General features: G+C 39.5%; 1 protein-coding gene across 9 annotated transcripts in view; it reads left to right on the top strand.

The window, feature by feature from the left end:
• The window catches only part of LRRFIP2 (LRR binding FLII interacting protein 2), a 106169-nt gene that overhangs the window by 6404 nt on the left and 74629 nt on the right, over positions 1-25136 (top strand). For all 9 annotated transcript variants that reach the window (XM_049629045.1, XM_049629036.1, XM_049629039.1 and 6 more), the window contains exon 2: positions 13940-14083. In XM_049629045.1, the coding sequence (XP_049485002.1) occupies positions 13994-14083 (90 nt within the window). In that variant the 5' untranslated portion in view covers positions 13940-13993. The remainder of the gene's footprint in view (positions 1-13939; positions 14084-25136) is intronic.

A 25136-nucleotide genomic window follows, 5' to 3' on the forward strand; every position in this document is an offset into this window, starting at 1 on the left:
AAAGAGGGAGACACAAAATCTGAAGCAGGCTGTAGGCCCTGAGCTGTTAGCACAGAATCCAACACGGGGCTCAAACCCACGAACCGTGAGATCATGACCTCAGCTGAAGTCTGATGCTTAACCAACTGAGCCACCCTGGTGCCCCTTAACTAATTTTGACATAACAAAGCTTTACTGTTTAGGAAACTAATTTTAAAGTTCCTTGTTCCAATCACTTTGTTTTTCTTCTATAGACCCTACTTTCCTAAGTAGAAACATTTTAACAGCCAGGAGCACTCTTTTGGGTCTCTGTTGTCTAAGTAAAATACAGTATACTGTATGCAGAGGATTAGGATGTTAAAATATTTACTTCTCTGATTTTTCTTTTAAGTTTGTTTATTTTGAGAGAGCACACGAGCATATGCTAACAGGGGAGGAACAGAGAGGGAGAGAGTATCCCAAGAAGGCTTCTTGCTGTCAGCTCAGAGCCCAGCGTGGGGCTCCGTCCTATGAACGGTGAGATCATAACCTGGATGGAAATCAAGAGTTAGGCGCAAAATGGGGCGCCTGGGTGGCGCAGTCGGTTAAGCCTCCGACTTCAGCCAGGTCACGATCTCGCGGTCCGTGAGTTCGAGCCCCGCGTCAGGCTCTGGGCCGATGGCTCGGAGCCTGGAGCCTGTTTCCGATTCTGTGTCTCCCTCTCTCTGCCCCTCCCCCGTTCATTCTCTGTCTCTCTCTGTCCCAAAAATAAAAAAAACAAACAAACAAAAAAAAACGTTGAAAGAGTTAGGCGCAAAACCTACTGAGCCACATGGGCTCCCCTATTTCCCTGTTAAATGGTTTAACTACTTTGTAACAATAAATAATACAATTAGTAAGTATACATGTTGTTGCTATTAAAAAAAGCTTAAAAAAATGATTTTGTTTAAGTGACCCAAGGATTATAGGACTAAAGATAGAAAAACAATTCAGTTTTACATTGGATGTCTTTTCCCCTCTCGTGGATATTGCCACGTCTAAGTAGAGAGTCACTGTCCTCCTGTCTTACCCAACTCACCCTTTGCTGTCTATCTGGTTTTTTTAAAAAGTACGTTAAAATATACATAATATAGGAGCACCTGGTTGGCTCAGTTGGTTAAGCATCAGACTTCAGCTCAGGTCATGATCTCACGGCTGGTGAGTTTGAGCCCTGTGTTGGGCTCTGTGCTGACAGCTCAGAACCTGGAGCCTGCTTCGGATTCGGTGTCTCCCTCTTTCTTTGCCCCTCCCGCCCGCTCACGCTCTGTCTCTCTCTTTCTCAAAAATAAACATTAAGAAAATTAAAAAATGTGTACATAATATAAAATTTACCATTTTAATTACTTTAAGTGTATAATTCAGTGGGGTTAAATACGTTCACGTTGTTGTGCAACCTTCACCACCATCCATCTCCAGAACTTTCTCATCATCCCAAACTAAAACTCTGTGCCCATTAAAAAAATAACTCCTCCTTCCCCATTGCACCTGACATCCACTGTTCAACTTTCTGTCACTATGAATTTGATTACTCTAAGTACTTCATATAAGCAGAATGATGTATTTCTGTTTTGTGTCTGGCTTATTCCACTTGGTGCAGTGTTCTCAAAGTTCATTAGCATGCATGAGAATTTAACTCCTTTTTAAGGCTGAGTAATATTCCATATCCTGTTTATCCCTTTATCTGTTGATGGGTACTTGATTACTTTTACCTTTTGGCTATGGTGCATCGTGCTGCTGTCTATGAAAACAAGTATGTAAATATCTGTTTGAGTCCCTGCTTTCATTTCTTTTGGGTGTATACCCGTAAGTGGAATTGCTGGATTGCATAGCAATGCTATGTTTAATTTTTTGAGGAATGGCCAAAAATTTCCATGGCAGACGATCATTTCATAGTCCAAAGAGCAGTGTACAGGGGTTCTGGTTTCCTGCATTTTTGACACACTTATTATTTTTTTAAATAATGGCCATTCTAATGGGTGTGAGACGGTATCTCAGTGTGGTTTTGGTTTGCGTTTCCCAAATAACTAGTGATGTGTAGCATCTTTTCTTGTGCTGCTTGGCCATTTATAGATCTTCTTTGGAGAAATATCTATTCAGGTCCTTTGCCTGGATTTGATTTGGGTTCTTTTCGTTGTTGTTGTTGTTGTTGAATTTTAGGAGTTCTGTAGGTATTCTGGATATTAATCCCTTATTAGATGTACGATTTGCAAATATTTTCTCCCATTCTGTGGGTCACTTTTTTCTCCTGATAGTGTCTGTTGATGCACAGAGGTTTTATTTTGATAAAGTCCAGTTTATCTCCTTTTTTTGTTTTTGTTGTTGTTGTTGTTGCCTGGGCTTTTGGCATCATATCCAAGAAATCATTGCCAAATCCAGCGTCGTTAAGTTTTCATGTATGTTTTTTCCTAAGAGTTTTATAGTGTTAGCTTACCCTTATTTCTTTGATCTACTGTGAGTTATTTTTTGTTTGTGGTATATGCCAGTAACACACTGTTTTGGTTACTGTAGCTTTCTAGTTAAGTTTTGAAATCAGGAAGTGTGATACCTCTACTTTGTTCTTCTTTTTCAAGATTGTTTTGGCTCTTCAGGGTCCCTTAAGATTCCATGTGCATTTTAGTTTTAGGATGGGTTTTTCTATTTCTGCAGAAAATGTCATTGGGATTTGATAGAGGGTACATCGAATCTGTAGATCACTTTGGGTAGTGTTAACATTTTAACAGTGGTAAGTCTTCCAGTCTTTGAACACAGGGTGGCTCTCCATTTATTTATGTCTCTTTTTTTCTTTCAGCAATGTTTTGTAATTTTTAGTGTACAGGTCTTTTGCTCCTTGGTTAAGTTTTTTCCCTAAGTATTTTATTCTTTTTGATACTATTGTAAATGTAATTGTTTTCTTAATTTCCTTTTTGGATTGTTCATAGCTAGTGCATAGAAATGCAACTGGCTTTTTTGTGTTGATTTTTTTATTCCCTGTACCCTTTGCTGGGTTTATTCATCCAGAGTTTTAAAAGCTGTTGCACTTGTCTTCTGTGTTGTGTAACAAGTGTAACAAATTTAGCAGCTTAAAACAACACACATTTATTATCCTACAGTCTCTGTGGGGCAGGAATCTGAGCATGGCTGAGCAGAGTCCTCTGCATCGGGTCCTATGAGATTGCCATTAAAGTGTTGGCTGGGCTGAGTTCTCTCCTGGAGACTTACGTGATAAAATCCACTTCCAGGCTCACCGAGGAAGGTTTGGCGGAATTAATTTCTTTGTGGTTTTTGGACTGAAGCTTCTTGCTCACTAGCGCTCACTTTTAAGGTAGCTAAAGGTTATCTGGAGGCTGTCGAAGGCTGCTCTCAGCTCTTAGAGGCAACCTGAATTTCTTGGCCCTGTGGTATTTCCTGATAGAACCACATCGTCGAATCATCAGGGAGAGTCTAGAGCAAGTCTGCTGGCTGGCTAGTCTTATATAAGGTAACATAATCATGGGAATGACATCTCATAACCTTTGTCCTATTCTGTTGGTTAGAAGCAAGTCACAAGTCCTGGCCACATTCTTTGGGAGGTGTTTACACAAAGATGGGAACAGAAGGAGGGGGCATAATGGTGGGGAGCCACCTTAGAGTCTGTCTGCCATAGCTGATTACAAAATAGCACATACTTTATAAACCATTTTTGTTGAAAAAACATACATATGCAGTTAAAAGAAGCATCTTACAAAGTAACACATACTTTGAAAAACGTGCGTGCAGTTGAGGTATTACTGGTGGTTTTATTGTTCTTTTGTATTTTATTATTTTCCTCCCACTTCTCCTCTCTGCAACATCCCAGTTTTGCAATTTTAAATCAATAGTTGGTGTTTTCACCATAACTAAATAAATATTGTTTACTGTTCAGCCAGGTTTTCTACCATGATTGTTTTCTTTCGTGTTTAACTTTCAGTTTTTTCCAGGAGTGTTTCCAGGGGTTTTCCTTTTTTTTTTTTTTTTGGCTTAGTTTTCTGTTCACCTTACTTTTCCCAAGTGCTCCAACAGATTTTTTTTTTAATGTTTGTTTGTTTGTTTATTTATTTTGAGAGAGAGAGACAGAGAGCACGGGTACTTGCCTGAGCTGGGGAGGGGTAGAGAGAGAAAGAAAGAGGGAGAGAGAGAAAGAAAGAGAGAAAGAGAGAGGGAGAGAAAATCCCAAGCAGGCTCATTGCTGTCAGCTCAGAGCCCGACGTGGGGCTCAATCTCATGAACTATGAGATTCATGACTGAACCAAAATCAAGAATGGGGTGCTTAGCTGACTGAGCCACCCAAACAGCCCTCCAGAAGATTTTTCAAATGCCTCATCCTGTCTCTCTAATTTCTTTTGAATGAGATAGTTTTTGAAATACAGAAAAATATCAAACAAAAATACAGTTTGAGGAAGAACAATACAATGAGCATCTGTGTCTCGCTGCCTAGGTCAAGAAATGGCATCATAATTACCCTAGGAGTTCCTGTATGTGTTCTGTAATGCACGCCTTCCGCTGCAGGCAATCACAATACCGTTTTACATGTTAATTAATCACTCTTCTTGGGACCATTCCCCGCCCAACTCTGCAGTCCCATTCTCCCCTCCATACGTGGATTTCTAATCAATGTGTGGTTTAATTTTGAAAAGTGGATTAGCTCTACCGCGTTGTTCTGTCTGTTCGCCAGGATAGCCTAGCCTTCTTTAATACAGTTCAAGTGTGTGTCCCACTCACGTCTGTGTCAGTTGTGACTTGGGAAGCAGCGGAAGGTGCGTGAGTCCCTGCGTGACTGTGGAATAGACGGCTCCTTTGAGTTTCGCTTTTCTTTTATGAAGCATATCTTCTAGTAGCTTATTGACAAAGGATATCAAAGAGGTAAGTTTTTGAGACCTTGCGTGTCTGAAAAGGCCTTTAATCGTCACGTACGAGAATAGAATGGTTTGACTGGCATAGGCTACTTGCAGGTTGTCGGCAGCTTTCCTTCAGAAGTTTGAAGGCATCAGTCTATTGTCTTCTTGTTTCCAGAATTACTTTTTAGGGTTTAAAGCCATTCTGATGGTTAATGCTTTCTGTGTAACCTTATTTTCCCACCCACGGAAGCTTGTCAGATCATCCTTGTCTTCGGTGTTTGAAATTCACTGTGGTAATTCACTCCGAAACACCTTGGTATTGACCCAGGACTTGTGTTGAGCATTCTGTGGACCCTTTGAATCTGGCGTCTCGTGTCCGTAACTTCCGGGGAAGTTTCTGTGGGAGGAGGAAGGGTCAGTTTCTCTTTATTTGTATACAAAGGAGCCACCCCAGTGTCGGCGTGAGGTCTTTTGGAGCAGAAGTCGTGAATGGAAGGTGGAGCTCGTGGCGTGTGGCTTTCGACTGGAATGGCACGTGGATTGGCTACTCGCAGCTGTACTGCCAGCTCGGCTCTCTTCTCCAATCCTTCCCTTGTGAACATTGAACTTACGTTGCACGATATCTGGTTGACTCCTCCCTTTTATGGGCCTGATTGGTGTGTTGCCTCCCGTTTCAGGGCATTCCTTTGCCCTTTGTAAGACAGGTTTAAGCTGTACAGACCTGACCGACATGGCTCAAGAGAGATGTTGGCCTCTCCCTTTCTACTCCAAGAGCATCTCAAGGCACTACTATTGTATTTTCCACTCAGTGAGCTACATGGGTAGAAGCGTTCATAGAATAAAGGTCTTCAGAAAAAGCTGAAAATTTCAAAGGATTTTGCTTCGATAATAAAAGTTGTAGGCTGAAAAATTAGTGCTTTTCCCCAGGACTTGAGAGGAATTAATGCTTGCTTCTTTGTTCTAATTTTGACTTGATGCAAGTCAGATTTTTAATTTTCAAAGTTAATCCAGTGGTGCCCATTCTATTTAAAATTAGCAATGTGTTTCCCACTTACTTAGAATTTCATTATGCCTATAAAAGTGATGGTTCCTGGGAAATCTGTTGGAAAATTATAGTTTTACCAGAGATGACCAACATAAATTTTTATAGTCTTACTTTGCAGTTGCTCTGACAGATTAAATAAATCTTTCCTCTTTATCAGTTTATTAATATAATTTCAAAGTTGGTTAGTCCTTTACGTTTATATTTTCATACTATGAATTAGCCCATAATTGTAGCTTTTAATTTAAATCATTTTTTTGATAAAGTGTTTTTTCACAATATATAAAGCTTATGAAAAAAGGAAAATTCTGTTTTATACATATTGCCTATGTTCTTCATTATTCGTGTGTATGAGGTTTTACATATTTGCAGTCATACCGTATATATGGTTTTGTTATCTTTTTGTACCTTATGGGCATAATATCAAAATAGGTCCTTGTCTTTGCTTCCTTTCCGTGAGTTTTCTACTACCACAATTTATTACATCATGTTGATTGGCCTTGACTTAAAGCTATTGCTGTCAATTTGGGTCATTTTCAGTTTTGTGTGTGGTTTTACTAAAAAGAAATTAAAATCATATTTATCAATTTTTGATAAGTAATTTTTCCTTTCCTGCACTATGTTTTAAGTTTTACTTTTTTTATTAGACTATAGTTAGTATAAGTATTGTCAATAGAATTCATCTTAGTGATGAATTAGAATTAGAATTAGAAGGTGTAAGGCTAATTTAAGTTCTTTTCTCCTTTGGGGCTTAATTCTGGCCCCATCTATTGTATTATCAGTAACGCAGGTTAGTTAGCACACTTCTGTCATGTTGGTTTTGATTTTCATTTCTTTTGACGGAAGAAGTATTTCAGTAATAATTCTATCTGCTCCACAAAGAAAACACACACTTGTATAGTTCAGGAAAAGGATTTCCAGTTCCTTTTATTGTTGCCACATGCCTAGTAAATTAGAAATAGTGAAAAATGCCTTCCTACTAAGTATATAGATGTAGTGTTGGATTATATTTGTGTTTGAAAATATGCAATTCCCTCACCCACCTGTGGCTCAATTAAGATTAACCTTAGCCATGGGATATACTTCTGAATTCTATACTTCACTACCTTCTCTTTTGCCTATTGTGATTTTACATATTTTGTTTTTTAGTGTCGGCGAGATCACATATTTCCATAGCATTTTACAGTTTATAGAAACTTTTATGTCTATTTGAGCTTTAAAGTGGCCCCTGTGATATAGGAATAAATTTAATAAAAGAAGTATGCGAAATACTCATTGAAAATCACAAAACATAGAATAGAATTAAAGGTCTGAATAAATCCCATGTTAATTGATTGGAATCTTAATATTAAGATGGTAATATTTCCCAAAGTGAACGGTAGATTTAATGTAATCCCTATCAAAATCCCAGCTGCTTTTCTTTTTTTTAAAGTGACATGTTAATCCTAAAATTTATTTGGAAATATAAGGCACCAGAATCTTAAGAAGAACAAAGTTGACTCACTCGTCCCAGTTTTAAAAGTTATTGTAGGGATGCCTGGGTGGCTCAGTCGGTTGAGCATCTGACTTCAGCTCAGGTCATGATCTCATGATTCATGAGTTCAAGCCCCGCATCAGGCTATGGGCTTACAGCTCAGAGCCCGTTTTGGATCCATTGTCCCTCTTTCTCTCTGCTCCTCCCCTGCTTGTGTTTGCTTTCTCTCTCAAAAATAAACAAACATTAGAAGATAAAAAATAGCATGATACTGACAGAAGGATGTTTATGTTGATATGGATCTAGATAGATCAGTGGAATAGAATGGAGGGTCCACGCATAAACCCTTACTTTCGGGGTCAGTTGGTTTTTGACAAGACCATTCAGTTGCAGAAAGAATAGTCTTTTCAACAAATGGTACTAGAACAAGTTGACATCCACAGGCAAAAGAATAATGTTGGTACCATGCCTCATACCATATACAAAAATTAACTCTAAATGGATCATAGACATAAAAGTAAGAGCTAAAATTGTACAACTCTGAGGAGAAAACATAGGAATACGTCATTGGGATATTTGGGTAGGCAGTGCTTTTTTAGGAATGACATCAAATTGAATGAAACAACAAAACAAAAAATAGGTAAATTGACTTCCTCAAAATAAAAGCTTTTGTGCTTCAGAGAACACCATTAGGAAAGGATATGTGGGGGGCGCCTGGCTGGCTCAGTTGGTTGAGTGTCGGGTTTTGTGAGATAAAGCCTCGCATTGAGCTCTGTGCTGACAGTGCAGAGCCTGCTTGGGATTCTCTCCCTCTCTCTCTCTGCCCCTCCTCTGCTCGCTCACATTCTTTGTCAAAATAAATAAATAAACATTAGAAAAAAAATCACATCTTTACTGCATGCTTCCCTATATCTTCCTAGTGTTTGGTTTTATCTTTGTTTTTTGCTGCCTAAGGTTCGGTTGTCGGTTGTTCTCCCTAATACTTTGTTTTTTTGTTTTTTTTTTGTTTTTTTTTTCTGTTCTGCTTTATGGCATGCGTCTGACCTGTCCTCAGCAATATGTAATTTTCTCTCCCTTCCTTTCATCCTCTGAGTGTATGTCTATACATAACATTTCTGGGGTGCTTTTTTTTTTTTTTTTTTTTTTTTGAGTATAGTTGACACACTGACATACTTTTTTTTATTTATTTTTTTTAACGTTTATTTATTTTTGGGACAGAGAGACACAGAACATGAACGGGGGAGGGGCAGAGAGAGAGAGGAAGACACAAAATCGGAAGCAGGCTCCAGGCTCTGAGCCATCAGCGCAGAGCCCAACGCGGGGCTCGAACTCACGGACCGCGAGATCGTGACCTGAGCTGAAGTCGGACGCCTAACCGACTGAGCCACCCAGGCGCCCCAGTGACATACTTTTTAAAAGGCATAGGAAAAGGAGAGAATTTGATACTAGAAAATGGTTTACTTCTCAGGGCATACTGAGAATACAGTTGTTGGTTAAGAGCACATCTTCCTAATATGGGTTCTGCACAGTTGATGAAAATAGTATTGTAAATCATGTCAAACATACAGCCCATTAGAGCTAATTTATTTAAACATGGTTAGCAAGGAAGGAAGTGCAACCACTGTATGTCATCTTTATGAAAGTAGGAAATGGAAAGATTTGCAGTTGTTTTGGGTGTGTGTGAGCAGTGTGTATTCAAAATATGACACTTTAAATTTTTGTTAATTCTTAGGACTACTGAATGTGGAAGTTGGAGATGTGATTATACAGGTTCTCATGGAAATATAAAATATAAGAAATATAATAAGCATTGTATTTTGTAAAATGTAAGCTTAATTTAACCATTCTAGGTTTTAATATTCTCCTGAGATTTAGTTTGTGTTTAACATCTACCTTTCATGTTCTGCCAGGTCTTCCAATTTTGCCTCATATATGCATATTTTCTTTCCTTCTTTCCATCTTTCTTTTTTAACGTTTGTTTATTCTTGAGACAGAGCGTGAGCGGGGGAGGGGCAAAGAGAGAGGGCCACAGAATCTGAAGAAGGCTCCAGAGTCAAGCTGTTGGCACAGAGCCAGGCGTGGGGTTCAAACTCAGAAACCTTGAGATCATGACCTGAGCTGAAGTCAGACGCTCAACTGCCTGAGCCACCCAGGCGCCCCCCATATTTTCATTTTATACTTAGCCTCAATTTCTAGATGTACCTTTTATTCTTTCCGTAGGTTCTGTTAATGATTTATTCATTTTCTGAATCTCATCTAGATATTTGCAGGACTGATGTCTTTAACTGTTAATTCTTTCCTCTTGCCTACCTGCCTACCTTCCGTCATGCCTCCCTACCTCCTTCCCTACCTCCCTCTGCTGCCGCTTTGCTCCTCCCCTGCCTTTCCCTCTTCATTTCTTTCTCTTCTAGCCAGCAGTGGAGCCATTCTCTCCTTTGCCTATAATCTTTCTAATGTATACATAACTATTGGTATTCTTCTGTACTGTGATTACAGTAAAAATCAAGATTTTGGTTGAAATTCCCAGTTCCCATGTCTTTTGTTCCCTTGGTTATCTATCTTTCTCAACCGGTTATTTTTTCTAACACTTTATTGTACACATTTTGAAACATACAGAAAAGTTGAAGAGAGTTCTACTGTGAACACTCATGTACTTACTACCTGGATTCCACTACTACTATTTGATTATACTTTATCTCGTACTATCCTTTATCCATTCTTCTATGTATTGTTACATCTTTTTTTGGGAGGGTGGATGCATTTCAAAATAAGCAGCAGATATCACTCGCTTCAACCCTAAATATTTACCATGTGTCTTATTAACTAGAGTTTAGTGTTTGTTGAGAGGAATTTTTCTTTTGAGGTAAAATTTACATTGAAAGATCTTAAGTGAACCATCATTAAATGACCTCTATGTTCTAAGTCATTTGTGTTCTCATAAGGGCACTAACTCCCATCACAAGGCCATACTTCTAAAACTTGTGTATTCATTTGGATTTTCAAAAATAAGACTTTGAATACCACGAAACACCTTAAAATTTTTTTCTTTTAAAATTTTTTTATTACGTAAAAGTGCTACGTAGTATAGTGATTATAATTTAAGGTGTTTCTATTTTTTCTAGATTGTTCCATGCTTCAGCAAATATTCTTAACATTGTTAATGATACCACATAATGCATGCTGGAGGAAATAACTTGAGGGTGTTTTGGTTAAGCGTATGAACATGTAAAGAAAGGCAAGGATTGCCCCTTTGTCTACTTCATAAGCTAAATGTGTAAAGAGATAGTTAATTTAAGACGCTTGAAACATTTATGGGGTGCTTTATGAGTTTATTGAGTGTTCGCATTCGTCTGAACTCACTTGAGCCTCCCGTTCACCGTGTCGGATAGCTGGATGGTTGATCTGTCTGTGCCGTGAGTGAAGAAACCAAGGCTCAGGCACGGGAAAGGGCAGGGTAGCCGTTGAACTCCGATCCTCTCTCTTTAAATTTAGTCCAGTAGCAACAGCTGTGCTCACATTCGTCTTTAGTTCAAGTGCCATTCCAGCTGCTGGGATTTGCCGAATAACTAGCAAATGTTTTATTGCACAGACTGGCGTTAACTGTAGTGAGGGCCCTGACACAAAGACCTACGCCAATGTTTTGAGTTCCCCGGGATGAAGTACTCAGATATGAAGGAACTGCAGCTATTGGGATCCAGACAGAACTCTCGAAGTGGGCTATATTTAGAATGTGACGTACTGATACTACATCCCCGTTCTGTTCTCACAAAAGTGAACAGTATCATGATTTGAGTGTCACTTAATGTGGCATAATGCCTATTTTTCAGAAATCGATTGCATGTGAAGCTCATTGGAGAAGAGAAAGCCTTGTTGATCTGTTTTGGAAGGTTTAGGTTTCACAACATCCTTGAAGGTACTTCCCTACTTTCCCTTAGGTAGCAGATCCTTAATGACAAAAGCAGCTGGAGAAAATCAGCTTCGCACTGGGTGACGGACTTGACAGAAATGTGGGCAGTTTTGGTTTTGGCGGTGGATGTAAAGGTTTAGCGCTGGGTTTGGTTGATACCATTAAGGAAAAGCCGGAAGAGATGAATATGGCTCCTGAAGAATGTGGACTTGAGGAAACCTTGCGATAGAAATTGACTGAAAGTCCTTCAGGATCAGAAACTGGAAATAGTCTCTTTGAGATCACCTTCTGAGTCTGTATCCTTATTTTTGTCATTTTGAAGATAGATTGCATAGGAGCTGAAAAGCTTTACCCTTTCTAGTATTAGTGAGGATGTCTGCCTACAGAGTACAAATCGTGTAGTTCTTTCAAAAACGTTAGATTGCTTTTTGACATAGGTAATGGTTGATCTGCCTCATGTGCACCTGAAAATGGTGATAGGACCTGACCAATGAGTCATTGAAACGAGATACCCCCTATAGATAAGACAAGAAGGACAAGGAGGACCAGAAGTTGTTCCCATTTCCCGCTTATCCTGTGTTTCTTTTTTCTTGTCATCTTTCTCGCAGGGCTGGCTAGCCCGGAGCCTGTTGGGACGGTTTCGTTTGGAGCATTTTTAAGAAAAGATAATTCTTTATGTAAATCTGTGTGCTAGGAATATCCTGACAGGTCTGAGGTGTAGGGCAGTGTTTGTTGAGAAAGAAGGAAATGGGTTATGGAAAAAGAGGAAAAAGAAATACATTCAAAAGAGTGTCTCCAGCAGTGGCTTCAGAGAGTGTGTGTCAGCTGTGTGGTGTATGGGGCCTAACTTGGGTGTGATCCACTTTGGGGCCACTTTCTTCTTTGAGCCTTGGATCTGAGTGTTTTTATTACTTTGTTTTTAAGTGCATCTCTCCCTGATGTTGTTGGAATGCTAGAGAATCAAAAAGAAGAAGAAAAAGCGCAGCCATAATTCTTTTCCTTCTAATGAAACCGCTGTTAAACTTTTGATAAAATCTTGATTTCTTCTATAATTATTTTTATGTTCCTGGAATTAGAAAATGCCTGCTTTTGTCTCCTGTTTCTGTGAATTGTCTTTGAATGTGCCCTTGGAAAGCTAGCTGAAGGACAGATACTGGGTGATATCACTGTGCATCGGTTAAATTGTCACTCCTGTCTTTGAAAAGCGTTAATGCTGCTTTTTTTCTCAGTAGGTGACTAGTATTTGTGCATTGTTACTATTAGAGTGTATGGTCTTTAAAATGATGCTGAGCATGAGGATGATGGGAGACTTCTGAAAAACCAGCCCCGAGCTTTTCAGAAATTGTCTCGATTTGTGGCTGGGACTTATCAGCTGCTGGTTTCAGGCCTACATTCTTTCTCTTTGTTTCCATTGCTTATCGTGCCCAGATAGATTTTCTGTGGCAGGGCAATGAATTATCATCCATCTTCATTTTGATTGACAAACATAGCATGCTAGCTATGTGGGAATAAGAAATGGTGTCAGATAAGAGGGGAATGGCCTGCATTTTCATTGGAGAAGACTTTTTTTAGAAGAGTGAATTGATGAAGTTCTATTTTAGTTTGCCTGAACCAAGTAAATTCCAACACATTAAAGTCACTTGGAGTTTTATATAGTTTATTCTACTGGGACAGACTTACATGAGAATTCCTTTGTGACTCACGGTGTAATGAAATTTTGTCAGTTTATTTTGTTAAAGCTAGGAAAAAAAAATTTTTAAGTTAATGAGTATTTTACTAAATGAGCCGTACTTCTCAGGAATGTGTATAGGAGAGAGGGAGGTCATGCAAATGGGGATGCTTTTTCTCATGGGAATCTTTAATTTCAAATACCATGTGTTTGGAAGGTTAGATGATCTTTATTATCCCTATTATTTAATCCTGGCAGATGAATTTTTCTTCTCTCTTTTGTAAAAATAGGTCTCTTTCATAATAACCACAATAATAATAGATCCACAGATGCATTCTTAATCATTGGCCTGAGTCAGTTTAATTTGTCACTGTATCTTTGGCACTTTCCACAGTACCTGGCAGTGACAGGCACTCAGATATTTGTTGTGTGGACAGTGTTAGTTATTGTTAATTGCAGAATAATAAGCCTTCATTTGTTCTTTTACGTGGTAATAGTTTAATTGGAATTGTTTCTTAAATTACATTAAACAGCCAACTTTGTAAGTTTAAACCCTAACCCTAACCCTAACCCAACTTTGTAAGTTTAAAGTTCTATACTAAAATTTCTTGATATGTTCTTTCAGAGCTTTAGACTGAATGACTTTTTTGAAATTTTTTTTTTTTTTTTTTTTTTTTTGCTCTGGAATGGGAATAAGTTTTAGAAATACCTGTATTAATTTTATACTGATAAGTATACTGTATACTGATAAGAATTACTACTGACCGCAGTTTTCTGAGGCTAATATTACCACACATTCTAGTAGGTTGCCGTGAGTAGTATGGTAAAAAAGTATAAATTTAAGTATTCTAAAATTTATTGGCATAATTTGATAGTGGGAAAAAGTATTTGGTGACTAATTTACATGTAAATTAAATACAGAAATATAACTTCACATTTCTAAAAGCAAATGTATAAAGGAGCTTTAAAGTGATACAAAGAGAAACGTCCTAAGTTATTCTGTATCTGTTTATTTCAGGGCTGAAAACAGTGAAATCACGTTTCACAGTTAAGGAACTGTTAAGAGGACAACATGGGGACGCCTGGTTCTGGAAGGAAAAGGACGCCTGTAAAAGACCGATTTTCTGCAGAAGATGAAGCTTTGAGTAACATTGCCAGAGAGGTGTGTCTGGAAAACCCCCTCCCAACACTGAGTCTTTGTAAAAGCCGGGGGGTGGGGGGTAGATCTCGGTAGACTTTCGTTAACTGAGCTAATTTCAGAATGCTTACTGGGAGATGTTATATGTGGCCTCGAAATGATGTGTTGGAGTGAAATACAGTTACCGTCTCTTTATTTGGCTGTTCTTCTTACCTGAAATTAGTTTTTCCTTTTATTTGTTGCGGATTACTTTGAGGTACCTGTTGGAATGTTTTGAAATTTGTAATTAACCTTCAGTATTGAAACTTAATGTAATTAGAATGTGGCAAATCTGACAGCTGTATCCTAGAAACGCTCATGGGCTGTACCGTTAACATATTCCAGGAGGCACTGTAGAAATGTTGACGGAAACAATCCTTATTTGGTGTCTGCTCAGATTCAGTTGTTTTAGCCGGGTTTTGAAATACTGCGTTGGAATTTTTATGTTTAACTTTTAGCTAGTACCAGAGCTTCTGCAGCATTTTTGTTTTGGTTTGTTGACAACTTAGGAGAAAGAAACAAATGGAAAGGGCTGTCACCTATTGAATCACTGGCAGCATTTCCTGTTGCATATTGGAAATTTAAGATAACTCCCAGCTGTGATTTCTTAGTGAGGTGCCAACTTTGTTTCAGACTCTGACTCTGTCTGCAGCTGCAGACCTGACGGTAAACTAATCTGGCACGAGAATCGGGTAGCGCATTATTAAATTATCTTCTTTTTGTGAGGATTAGGCCCTCACCACTTCCTCTTTGTTATTCTTAGTAAATAGCTCATTTAGGGCTAGTGCTGTTTCCTTTTGACATATTATACGGTCTCTTTTTGATCCAGCTCTTTGTTAGCTTTTTCCTCTGGTCAGCTACTCAGTTAGCTTTGGAATTAGAAGTCAAATTCTGTAGAACGATGTTTGAGGCAAAGACAAAAGTGATCTGAAAACGGTTGACAAAATTGTGATATTTAAAAAAACTCAAGCGAGGGGCGTCTGGGTAGCTCAGTCGTTAAGCATCTGACTTCGGTTCAGGTCGTGATCTCACAGTTCGTGAGTTCAGGCCCCACATCGGGTGAGCCTGAGCCCCAAACTGGGTGAGCCCTGCTTCTCTCTCAGTCTCTGTCTCTGTCTTTCTCCCCTCTTTTCTGCCCCTCATTCACTTGCGCCCCCTCTCTTTCTCTCTCAAAAAAATCAAGTGAGCTATTTTCAGATAAAAGGGTAAAAGATACTTGAAAATGGAATGAAAAGGAGTTATAGCGATGTTAAGTATTTGCAAAAATGAGGCATTTTGGGAGCCACATAGTTTTAGTTGAAAACTGAAACTACTCAAAATGTTTACCTCCCAAATTGGAGAGATTTATCCAGATTTCTATAAGGAAAGCAAATGTGAGCACCTTCTAGGCTTGTCTGTATTTTACTAAATGTTTCAACTCTTTTTTTTTTGGATGTGACACTTCATTTGCAAAAGTGGGTGCCTTTAAACATTTAACACTTGCATACTTACTGTGTGACAGATACTATTGTAAGCATTCAAGCTGCATTAATTCATTTAATCTTCACAAAATTCTGAGATTGGTTTTATTATTATCTCCATCTTAACAGATAAAGAAACCATCTCACAGAAGAGTTAAATATTTTTCCTCGGGGCGCCTGGGTGGCTCAGTCGGTTAAGCGTCCGACTTCAGCTCAGGTCACGATCTTGCGGTCCGTGAGTTCGAGCCCCGCGTCGGGCTCTGGGCTGATGGCTCGGAGCCTGGAGCCTGCTTCCGATTCTGTGTCTCCCTCTCTCTCTGCCCCTCCCCCTTTCATGCTCTGTCTCTCTCTGTCTCAAAAATAAAATAAAACGTTAAAAAAAAAATTAAAAAAAAAAAATTTTTCCTCAGGTCACATAGGCAGGAAGTAGCAGAGCTTGGGTTCAAACACATGAAGTCTGGCTCCAAGGTCTGAGCGTTCAAACACTCGCTATGCTATACTGTTACTCAATATTCTCCAACTCCCCCAGTTTGTTTTCTGTAGCTTTTCATGATTTTGAAAGTACTTGCACATCTTGATTCTCATAATAACTTTGTGTGTTAGGTAGGATAGGTATTATTATTAGCCTTATTTACAGACAAGGAAACAGACGAAGCTGAGATGAATGTCTAAAAGGTATGAGACCTGGGGCTCAAATTCAGCTCTGTAAAGCCATTGTTCATTCTGCTGTACCATACTCTTCCACAATAGGCAGGCTTTGGAGAGTTGTAAGTGTGGCTTTTAATTCTGGCCCTGCTAGTTGCTGGTTGAGTAATTTTGTTAAGTAGCTACTGTGGATTTCAGTTCCCTCATCTGTAAAATGGGAACAGTATTGTCTTCCTGTATTATAAGGCTGTTGTGGCAATTAAAAGAAATAAAGCATGTAAACCTTTAGCATAGTGTTAGGCTTGCAGTGGCTATTTTGTTGCTATTAATGTCATAATTGAAAGTGAGAATACAGGTAAAAGAGTCTTTTTTTTGTAAAAAAAAAAAAAATGTAATAAGATAGGTGTTCTAAAACATTTTTGATGGCCAGACTCAGGGAGATTTTTCAGCGTTCAGATTCCCGGGCCTTACCTGTGCTTGCGAATCTGAATCTGTGGGGGTTGAGCTCAGAAACCTGTGTTTAAGTGTGTGTGCACGTATGGGTATGCACAAACACCTACACACACACTTCCTCCCAGAGGATTTTGATGGCCAGTCAGGTTTGGGGACCATGAACCAAAATACACTTGGATGGTCAGTTTTTTATACTTCCAGGTTGTTTTCCTCCCTGTATATTATTATTTTGCTATGAAATAACAAATTTAATCTGATTATTAAAGGATAAGTTATAGTATAATAATAAAAGTTATTACTATAAAAGGGTTTAAAAGGCCAGTATTTCTAGTTTATGTTTCTGTTTTCAGAGCTCTCAATATGAATATACCATCTCCAATAACCTGGTCAAAAAGCTGAGCTTAGCCTTCAATGTGAAAGGGACAGTTTTTACTAAATTGACAACTTTTATTTGCATGGGTGCCCAATGTGTGCTGTAGTGGTTTGAAAACTTTAGAAGTTCGGCAGTTTTAACAATTCTTTCATATATTCCTTGTGGTTATTTTTCTTCCCTTTACAGTTTTCATAGCCAATTCTTTTTTTTTTTTTTTTTTTTTTAATTTTTTTTTCAACGTTTTTTATTTTTATTTTTGGGACAGAGAGAGACAGAGCATGAACGGGGTAGGGGCAGAGAGAGAGGGAGACACAGAATCGGAAACAGGCTCCAGGCTCCGAGCCATCAGCCCAGAGCCTGACGCGGGGCTCGAACTCACGGACCGCGAGATCGTGACCTGGCTGAAGCCGGACGCTTAACCGACTGCGCCACCCAGGCGCCCCCATAGCCAATTCTTAATTGTCCATTCATACATTGCTTGGTTGACACTCGCAGATAGTCCTTAATCCTTATTTTCTCCTTACACACACACACACACACACACACACACACACACAACATGCCTGAAGTTAGGAAGAAACAAAAATGAACTTAACCCTTATCATTTTTAAAGAGGACAAATAGCTTAATCCTTTTTTTTATAGTTAAATTTTAAGTGTTTAATTTTTCTTTTCTCACTTCAAATTGCTTTTTGCAGTAGACAGGGAATGCCATAAATACAGAAAAATAATCTCTTTTTCCTCCTGCTTACTATTTGCTCAGGTTTCTTTGCTCCTCAGTTGATCCCAAGTCAGGGAACTGGGGAGAATGAGGAGGAAAAGAAACAAAAGGCATGAATATATTCTGCAGACAGGATAGTTTGCCTGCTAAATATGGAACTGAGTACATTGTGGTAAAACACACACAAAACCTGCCGTCTTAACCATTTTTAAAATGTAGGATTCTGTGGCTTTAAGTACATTCACATCGTTGTGTAACCATTATCACCACCCATCTACAGGGGTCGAAGTCTTTGTTTTGTAAGACCTGTGTACGTTCTAAGAAGTTCATTTAGAAGTTTGAAGATTGCTCTGGGAAGGCAGGAATGTGGATGGATTTAGAAGTCCCACCATGTAGTAGGCATGTGACTGCTCTGCGGCTGGGGGCGGCGGGGGGGGGGGGTGTGTTGGTCTGTCACAGCTCTCAGAAGAACTCAGAGGAGCTGAGTCAGAAGGGGTCACCAGCAAGTCCTCTAGGGCGTCAGAAGACCAGTGCGGATTCTTTCCTTTCTTGCTTGTTTGGCTTTGATTGTTCCAGAGGTTTGGGGGAAATGCAATTGAAGCATGGACTTTAAGCGAAAATTACCTAACAGCACAGAGCGTATCAAATTGGGAAGCCTGAGGCCACTGGCTCTCCAAAGGAAAAAGATGAGGGTTGGGCAAAAGCTACTTATGCCGCCTTACTTGCAGTAAGTTTGGTGAATGTTATGGTGAGTGTTCCCAGAAGAAGTTAAGCCTTTGAAGGGATAGCAGGCAGTCTTTTTAAGGTATCAAGAAGCCTGGAATATTACTAATCTCCTTGTTTTGGAGCTGAAAATACGAAGAAAACATGTTTCATGCACATCTCTCCAAATGGAAGTTATCAGAACATTGCTTAATTTCGGATCTTATGATCTGAGAGTCCGTCCAGCTCTAAAATTCTGTGATTTCCCTTGAGATCCAGGACCCAGAAAGATTCATGCTCTTAACGGACAGTTCTCTTAAATCTAAACGATCGGTGACGAGCATAGAAATTGATTTTATAGGAGCTGGAGTTGGAGTCTAGCAAATGGAGTGTTCAGAGACTTGCTGAGCAGATGTACGTGTGGACGTGTTTGGAGCATACACCTACTTGTGATAACGAAGGAAGGTTTTGTTTCTTTTCAACATTTGTGGCTGCTAGAGCTTTCAGATTTCATTTTTTAAAAATAGCTTTATTGGGGCGCCTGGGTGGCTCAGTCGGCTAAGCGGCCGACTTCAGCTCAGGTCACGATCTCGTGGTCCGTGAGTTCGAGCCCCGCGTCGGGCTCTGGGCTGATGGCTCGGAGCCTGGAGCCCGTTTCAGATTCTGTGTCTCCCTCTCTCTCTGCCCCTCCCCCCTTCATGCTCTGTCTCTCTCTGTCTCAAAAATAAATAAGTGTTAAAAACAAATTAAAAAATAAAAATAGCTTTATTAAGATATAATTCACCCATTTGAAATGTTTTTGGTATGGTTTTGAAATGGTTTTTGGTATTTTACATTATTTTTTAAAAGTTGTGATTATAATATATATAACAAAATTTGCCATTTTAACCATTTTAAGACTACAGTTCAGTGGCATTCATTGCATTTACAGTGTTGTGTAGCCATCACCACTGTCTATTTCCAAAACCTTTTCATCACCCCAGATGTTAATTCTGTAGCCATTAAGTAAGAACTCCTCATTCCCCTTCTTCCAGCCCCTGGTAACCTTTAATCTATTTTTTGTCTCTAGGAGCTTGCTTAATTCTGGATATTTCATATAAGTAGAATTATATAGTATTTATCCTTTTGTATTTGCCTTTTTTTCACTTAGCATAAGGATTTCAAGATTCATCCATGTTGTAACATGTGTCAGAACTTCATTCCTTCCCCCTCCTTTAAATTACTTCACTCCTTTGTTATGGCTGAATAATTTTCCACTGTTTGATACATTACATTTTGTTTATCCGTTTATCTGTTGATGGTCAGTGGTTGGATTGCATTTTGCTGCCTACAGAAGTAATAGTCATCCAGGCATCTAGTGTGAGAATCAGAAGCTTGTGGGTTTTGATTATGGATTAGCAGCCTGAATGGAAGGATATAAAGGGAAGAATTGTGCTTATAGTTTAAAAGATACTGTCCAGTGTTATTGTTTTGTATTAAAAATTTTTTTTTAATGTTTTTGCTTGCCTTTTTTTTTTTTTTTTTTTTTTTTTTGAGAGAGAGAGAGAGAGGGAGACACAGAATCTGAATCAGGTTCTAGGCTCTGAGCTGTCAGCACAGAGCCCGATGTGGGGCTCGAACTCACGGACTATGAGATCATGACCTGAGTGGAAGTCCAAATGCTTAACCAACTGAGCCACCCAGGTGCCCCTGTTTTCTATTTTTAAAGTTTGTTTGTTCGTTTATTTATTTATTTATTTATTGGGGGGGGGGATGGAATATGAGTGGGGGAGGGGCAGAGAGAGAGAATCCCAGGCAGGCTCCATGCTGTCAGCACAGAGCCTGATGCAGGCAGGGCTCACACACCATGAGATCATGACCTGAGCCAAAGTCAGATGCTTAACCAACTGAGCCTCCCAGGCACCCTTCCTCATCTGGTGTTATTGTTTTGTGGAATGCTAACTAAATAGGTTGGTAGAGCTAATGGTCCTGTGGTTGTCTCACTATTTTACTTGAGTAACGTACTCATTTTTAGGATGAATTAAGGATGAAAAACTTTGACAAGGATAGCAGCTTTTGAAGATGCAAATATTGTGAATTAGCATAATCACAATATTTATGGGTGTTAATACCATCTTTCATTTAAGAATAGAGTTGAAAAAAACTGCACAGATGTTGAATGGCATCCATTCGGTATGCACGTCTGTTCTCTGCAAGCACCGTGTCAGGCATGAGGGATGTGGGGTAGACACGTCTAACACGGTCGTTGCCCTCATGGGGCTTAGATTCTACAGGGGAAACTACATAATGGACTAGCTCAACTTTCAGTTCCTTTTTCTTCTTCAAAATTAGTAGCTACATGTTACACGGTAATTTCTTTTTTTGTCTTGCAAGCTGTGATTGTCAGTGCTGATCAGCGGCATTCTTAGAATCAAGGAAATACGGTAATCTGTTTGCAACTGTGTTAAGTGCTTTGAATAAAAAGTAAATGCTTTTATTAAAGAGTGTGTGGCAGTGGGGCTTGACATGTTTGGGGGCTTTGGGAAGGCTTCCCTGAGGAAGTGCCCTTTCAACTGAGTTCTGAAGAAGGAGTGGAATTATTGAGGGGAAAGAGAGTTGCCGGATGTAGGTAAGAGCTTTCCAGTCAGAGGGAAGAATGTGTGACAAGCTTTTGAGACTAAAAGAGTATGGAGAATTCGAAGAATAATAACAACAGCTAATATTTACTGATTCCTGAGCTTGTATTATGTACCAGTCACTGTCCTGAGTTCTTTAAAGGGATTTAGTCCTCATGACGACGCTGTGAGGTGGTCTGCTATTCTCATTTTATCCATGGTGAATGCAAGGTGTGGAGAAGTGAGTAACTTGCTCAAGGTCACATAGCTAGAAAGGGTAGGACTGAAATTTGCATGGGGGCGCCTACACCCTGAAAGTATTATGCCTTCTGTGAGATCACTAACGCCAACATGCGCAGCAAGGAGGAGAGGAGTCAGAGAGGTAGGCAGGAGCCAGATCATATAAGCCAGTGGTTCTCAACCAAGGGTGATTTTGTCTCCCAGAGGACATTTGGCAATGTGTGGAGGTATTTTGGGGATAACAGGAGGAGGGGTGTGCTACTAGAGCTTGTGGCTAGAGACCAGAGTTGCCCCTAAACATCTTGCTGTGCACAGGATACCCTTCACAACAAAGAATTATCTGGCCCAAATGTCAGTAGGGCCAAGGCTGAGAACCCTGAGACAGGTTCTTTTAGACCGTATTTAGGATTTGGGTCTGTGTCCTAAGAACAGTGGAAAACCATTGAAAGGTTTTGTGTAGGGGCATGACGTGATCAGATCTGTGCCTTGAAAGGATGACTTTAGGGCAGGTTGGAGATTATATCAAAAAGGACATTAGTGGATGTGGGGAGATGAGTCGTGAGACTTTCAGAGGCAGTGGGGGCCTGGCCCAGAGGTATGACGCTGGGCATGTTGAGAGGTGGTTGGGACGGAGAAGTAAGTAGTCGATGCTTGGTGAGTGGCTGTGTTTGGGTAGCAGAGAGGGAAAGGTTTGGATTGTGCATCTGGGTGGTGGTAGGGAACATTCAAGTGGGGAGGAGGCTTGGAGAGGGAGGATCACGGATTTATGTGTATTGTATTTAAGGTGTCCGGGAGGCATCTAAGTGGAGATTATGAAGAGGCAGTTTGTGGATATGGATCAAGAGTTCCAAGGAGAGGTCTGGGCTGTAGATAAAAATTGAGACTTATGAGCATGTAGAAGGTAATTGAAATTGTGAGTATTGGTGAGATTGTCCAGGGAGGAAGTACAGAGTTGAAAGTAATCATTCCTCAGGTTGAGTCCTAAAGCACTCCAAGGATTTCAAGGTCAAGTCTCAAGTCTTAATTCTGACACTTTTTTGATCATCCTTTTGTGTTTGGTTCACATTGTTCTGTGCAAATCAGATTTGTCTGAAAAGCTGACTTCATAGGAAGCAGAGTTATTCTTGTTTAAAATATTTTTGGGGCACCTGGGTGGCTCAGTTGGTTAAGCACCCAATTTTGGCTCAGGTCATGATCTCACGGCCTGTGGGTTCAAGCCCCGTGTTGGGCTCTGTGCTGACAGCTCAGAGCCTGGAGCCTGCTTCAGATTCTGTGTCTCCCTTTCTCTCTGCTCCCCCACTCACACTCTGTGTCTCTCTCAAAAATGAATGAACATTAGAAAAAAAATTTTTAAGTACTTTCGAGTGTTCTCAACAGTGGTCTTCAAAAATTTATAAAAGGTTATGAAATGTGAGTTAATTTTTCAGAGTTTTGGAGAGTGACTATATTTTTATTTCTACTCAGTTAAAAAAAAAATTCTCCCCCTGTACTTACTGTTTTTATTAGACAAATCCTTTGAAAGAGCAAATCTAAGTTGTTTTTAGTCATTTAGAATTCCTTCCGGTGGCATTAATACATGAATGCAACCAGTGTCTGTTGAGTTCAGAACTCTCTCCATTTTTTTTCCCATTTACCCCTGGACCTGAGTCAGAGTTCTGGCTCTGTAGTGGCCAGCGTCACTCTGAGTATCTCCTTGTTCTTGATTTGTTCTTCTAACCAAAATTAACAAGATTTAGTTTTGTGTCAGTGTGATTGAAATATATTTGGTATAGCATTCATTGTCATAATCTTTACCATTCCTGTGACTTACAGGAATTTGGAGAAAAAAGTTCAAACAGCACAGTATCAGTAACCTAAATATGAAGACGTTACTGGCAACACCCTTTTTTTTCTCCCAAAGTATTTCTACTGTGATTCGTAATTTCCCTTTGGTTAGATGTGTCACTGCAGATCCAAAGTTTCAGTTCTCCTGAGTGATCTCTTTGTTAGGTTATATTCAGACTTCAGTAGTAAAGTCTGTAATCTTAAATTTCCTCTCTCATTACAAAAGAATATTTTGCCATCGAAAGGTCTCAATAAAAGGAGTATATAGTCGTTGGACATCAGAAGAAAATGGCTTAAAAATCCCTAGATTTTATCTAATACATGTAGCTGTTTGTGCTCAGAAAAATTTATCCAGTTGGTCTTCAACTACCAAAAACTTTATAAAAAGTAGCTAACCATAATTACGTTGTAAGATTTAATTAAGAAAAAATGGTACCTGAGATTTTCTACTAAAGGGAAGTTGCTAAGAAATCGAGTAATGATTTTTATTTGTTAGTCTGGAAACCATAGCAACACAATAAATATTATGTCTCAATTTGTCTTTCACGGTTCTTTTGGCATGAGTGTCATGGAAAAATAAACAAAATTAAACACAGTAAACTCTGAGTCTTAGCTACCTGAATTAGTCATTTTCCTTGAATGTTTCACTTTCTAGAATTTTGTATTTCAAGTTTCTTGAAATTAAAGCGTAGTCTGTAAAGATCCAGATTGTATTTTGTCTTTTCTTCTTATGCCAGTTACATGGGTTTTATCTAATGGATATACATGCAGGCTGGCAACTCCACACTTGGCTTGGTTAAGTGCATTTCTGCCAAATTGCAAAGTTTTAATTTGCCTCCCTTGAAAAGTGTTACATGAGCACAGTAGGACAAAAGTTTTAAAGCTAGAGGTTTCTCTTTTTTTTTAAGACATTGAAGTGTGTGTTTTCATGCACTACTCTTTGAAAATATTAAATGCAGGAAGGTTTTGATAATAGTATAATGTTTGGTGATAATTGTTTCAGATTAAAAAAAGATGAGAAAGAAGGGAGAAAGAAGACATTATAAACCAAGTCTAGAGTCCTTTGTTTCACTCCCTAGGCCTATCTTCCCCTACCCCTCTCACCCAACAGGGAACTACTGTAATAAAATCATAAGATACCCTTCCTGTCTATGTTCTAAAAGTTCTAATACATAGCTCCGTGAACAGTATTGTTTTACGGGTTTTTCTGTATTGTTTTCTAAGTGCTCTACAGGCATGCGGGTGTGAAACAAGGAGAACCATATGGGAAGCTGCCAGGGTGATAACTCAGTATGGCTGGGGAGAGGTTGGGGAATGGGAGGAGGCGATGCTAGAGAGACCGTAGGGACCAATCGTGAAGGGATTTGTGTGCTGCGGAGTTTAAGTTTGGTTTTGCAAGCTGTGGAGGAGCCACTGAAGGGTAAAACCCTTTTCAGGTTTGATTTGTAGCATAACGGGTTTAGCTACCATGTGGAGAATGACTGGTAGGAGGCAGAAATCTAGCCGGGGAGCTGCTGGAGTCATCTTCGCTGGAGATGCCAAGAGCCTGAGTTAAGGCAGTGATAGCGGGAATGGGGAGGACAGTTTGGATGGAAGGAATAGTGAAGAGAGAGAATCTTGATGGGAGCTACCTAGTTGACATTGAATGACCTCTAATGTACGTGTGGGGGGGGGCGTAAAAAAAGAAAGAGGGGCATTATGTTGATTCTTCACCTCAGGTTTGGGGTGACTGGAACAGAAAGAGGAAGAGCAAGCTGAAAGGAAGGGCTATAGATTCAGTTTGTAATATGTTGTCTCAGGTTCCAGTGGGACAGCCCAAGTAGTTCATCGCCAGTTGGATCAGGACAGTGGGAGAAAAGTCTGAGGTGGACAGAAGACTTACGGGTCATCAGTGTCACCTTGGAGCCTAGAGTAAAAAGAGGGAGTTAAGCCTGGAAGCTTTGGTTGCGTTAAAATTTAAGGAGCTAGTAGAGAAAAATGAGCTCATGGTAAGTTCTGAGGAGGAGAGATCAGAGAGTCATGAGGAA

Source organism: Panthera uncia, chromosome C2 (assembly GCF_023721935.1).
Source record: "Panthera uncia isolate 11264 chromosome C2, Puncia_PCG_1.0, whole genome shotgun sequence".
NCBI lineage: Eukaryota > Metazoa > Chordata > Mammalia > Carnivora > Felidae > Panthera > Panthera uncia.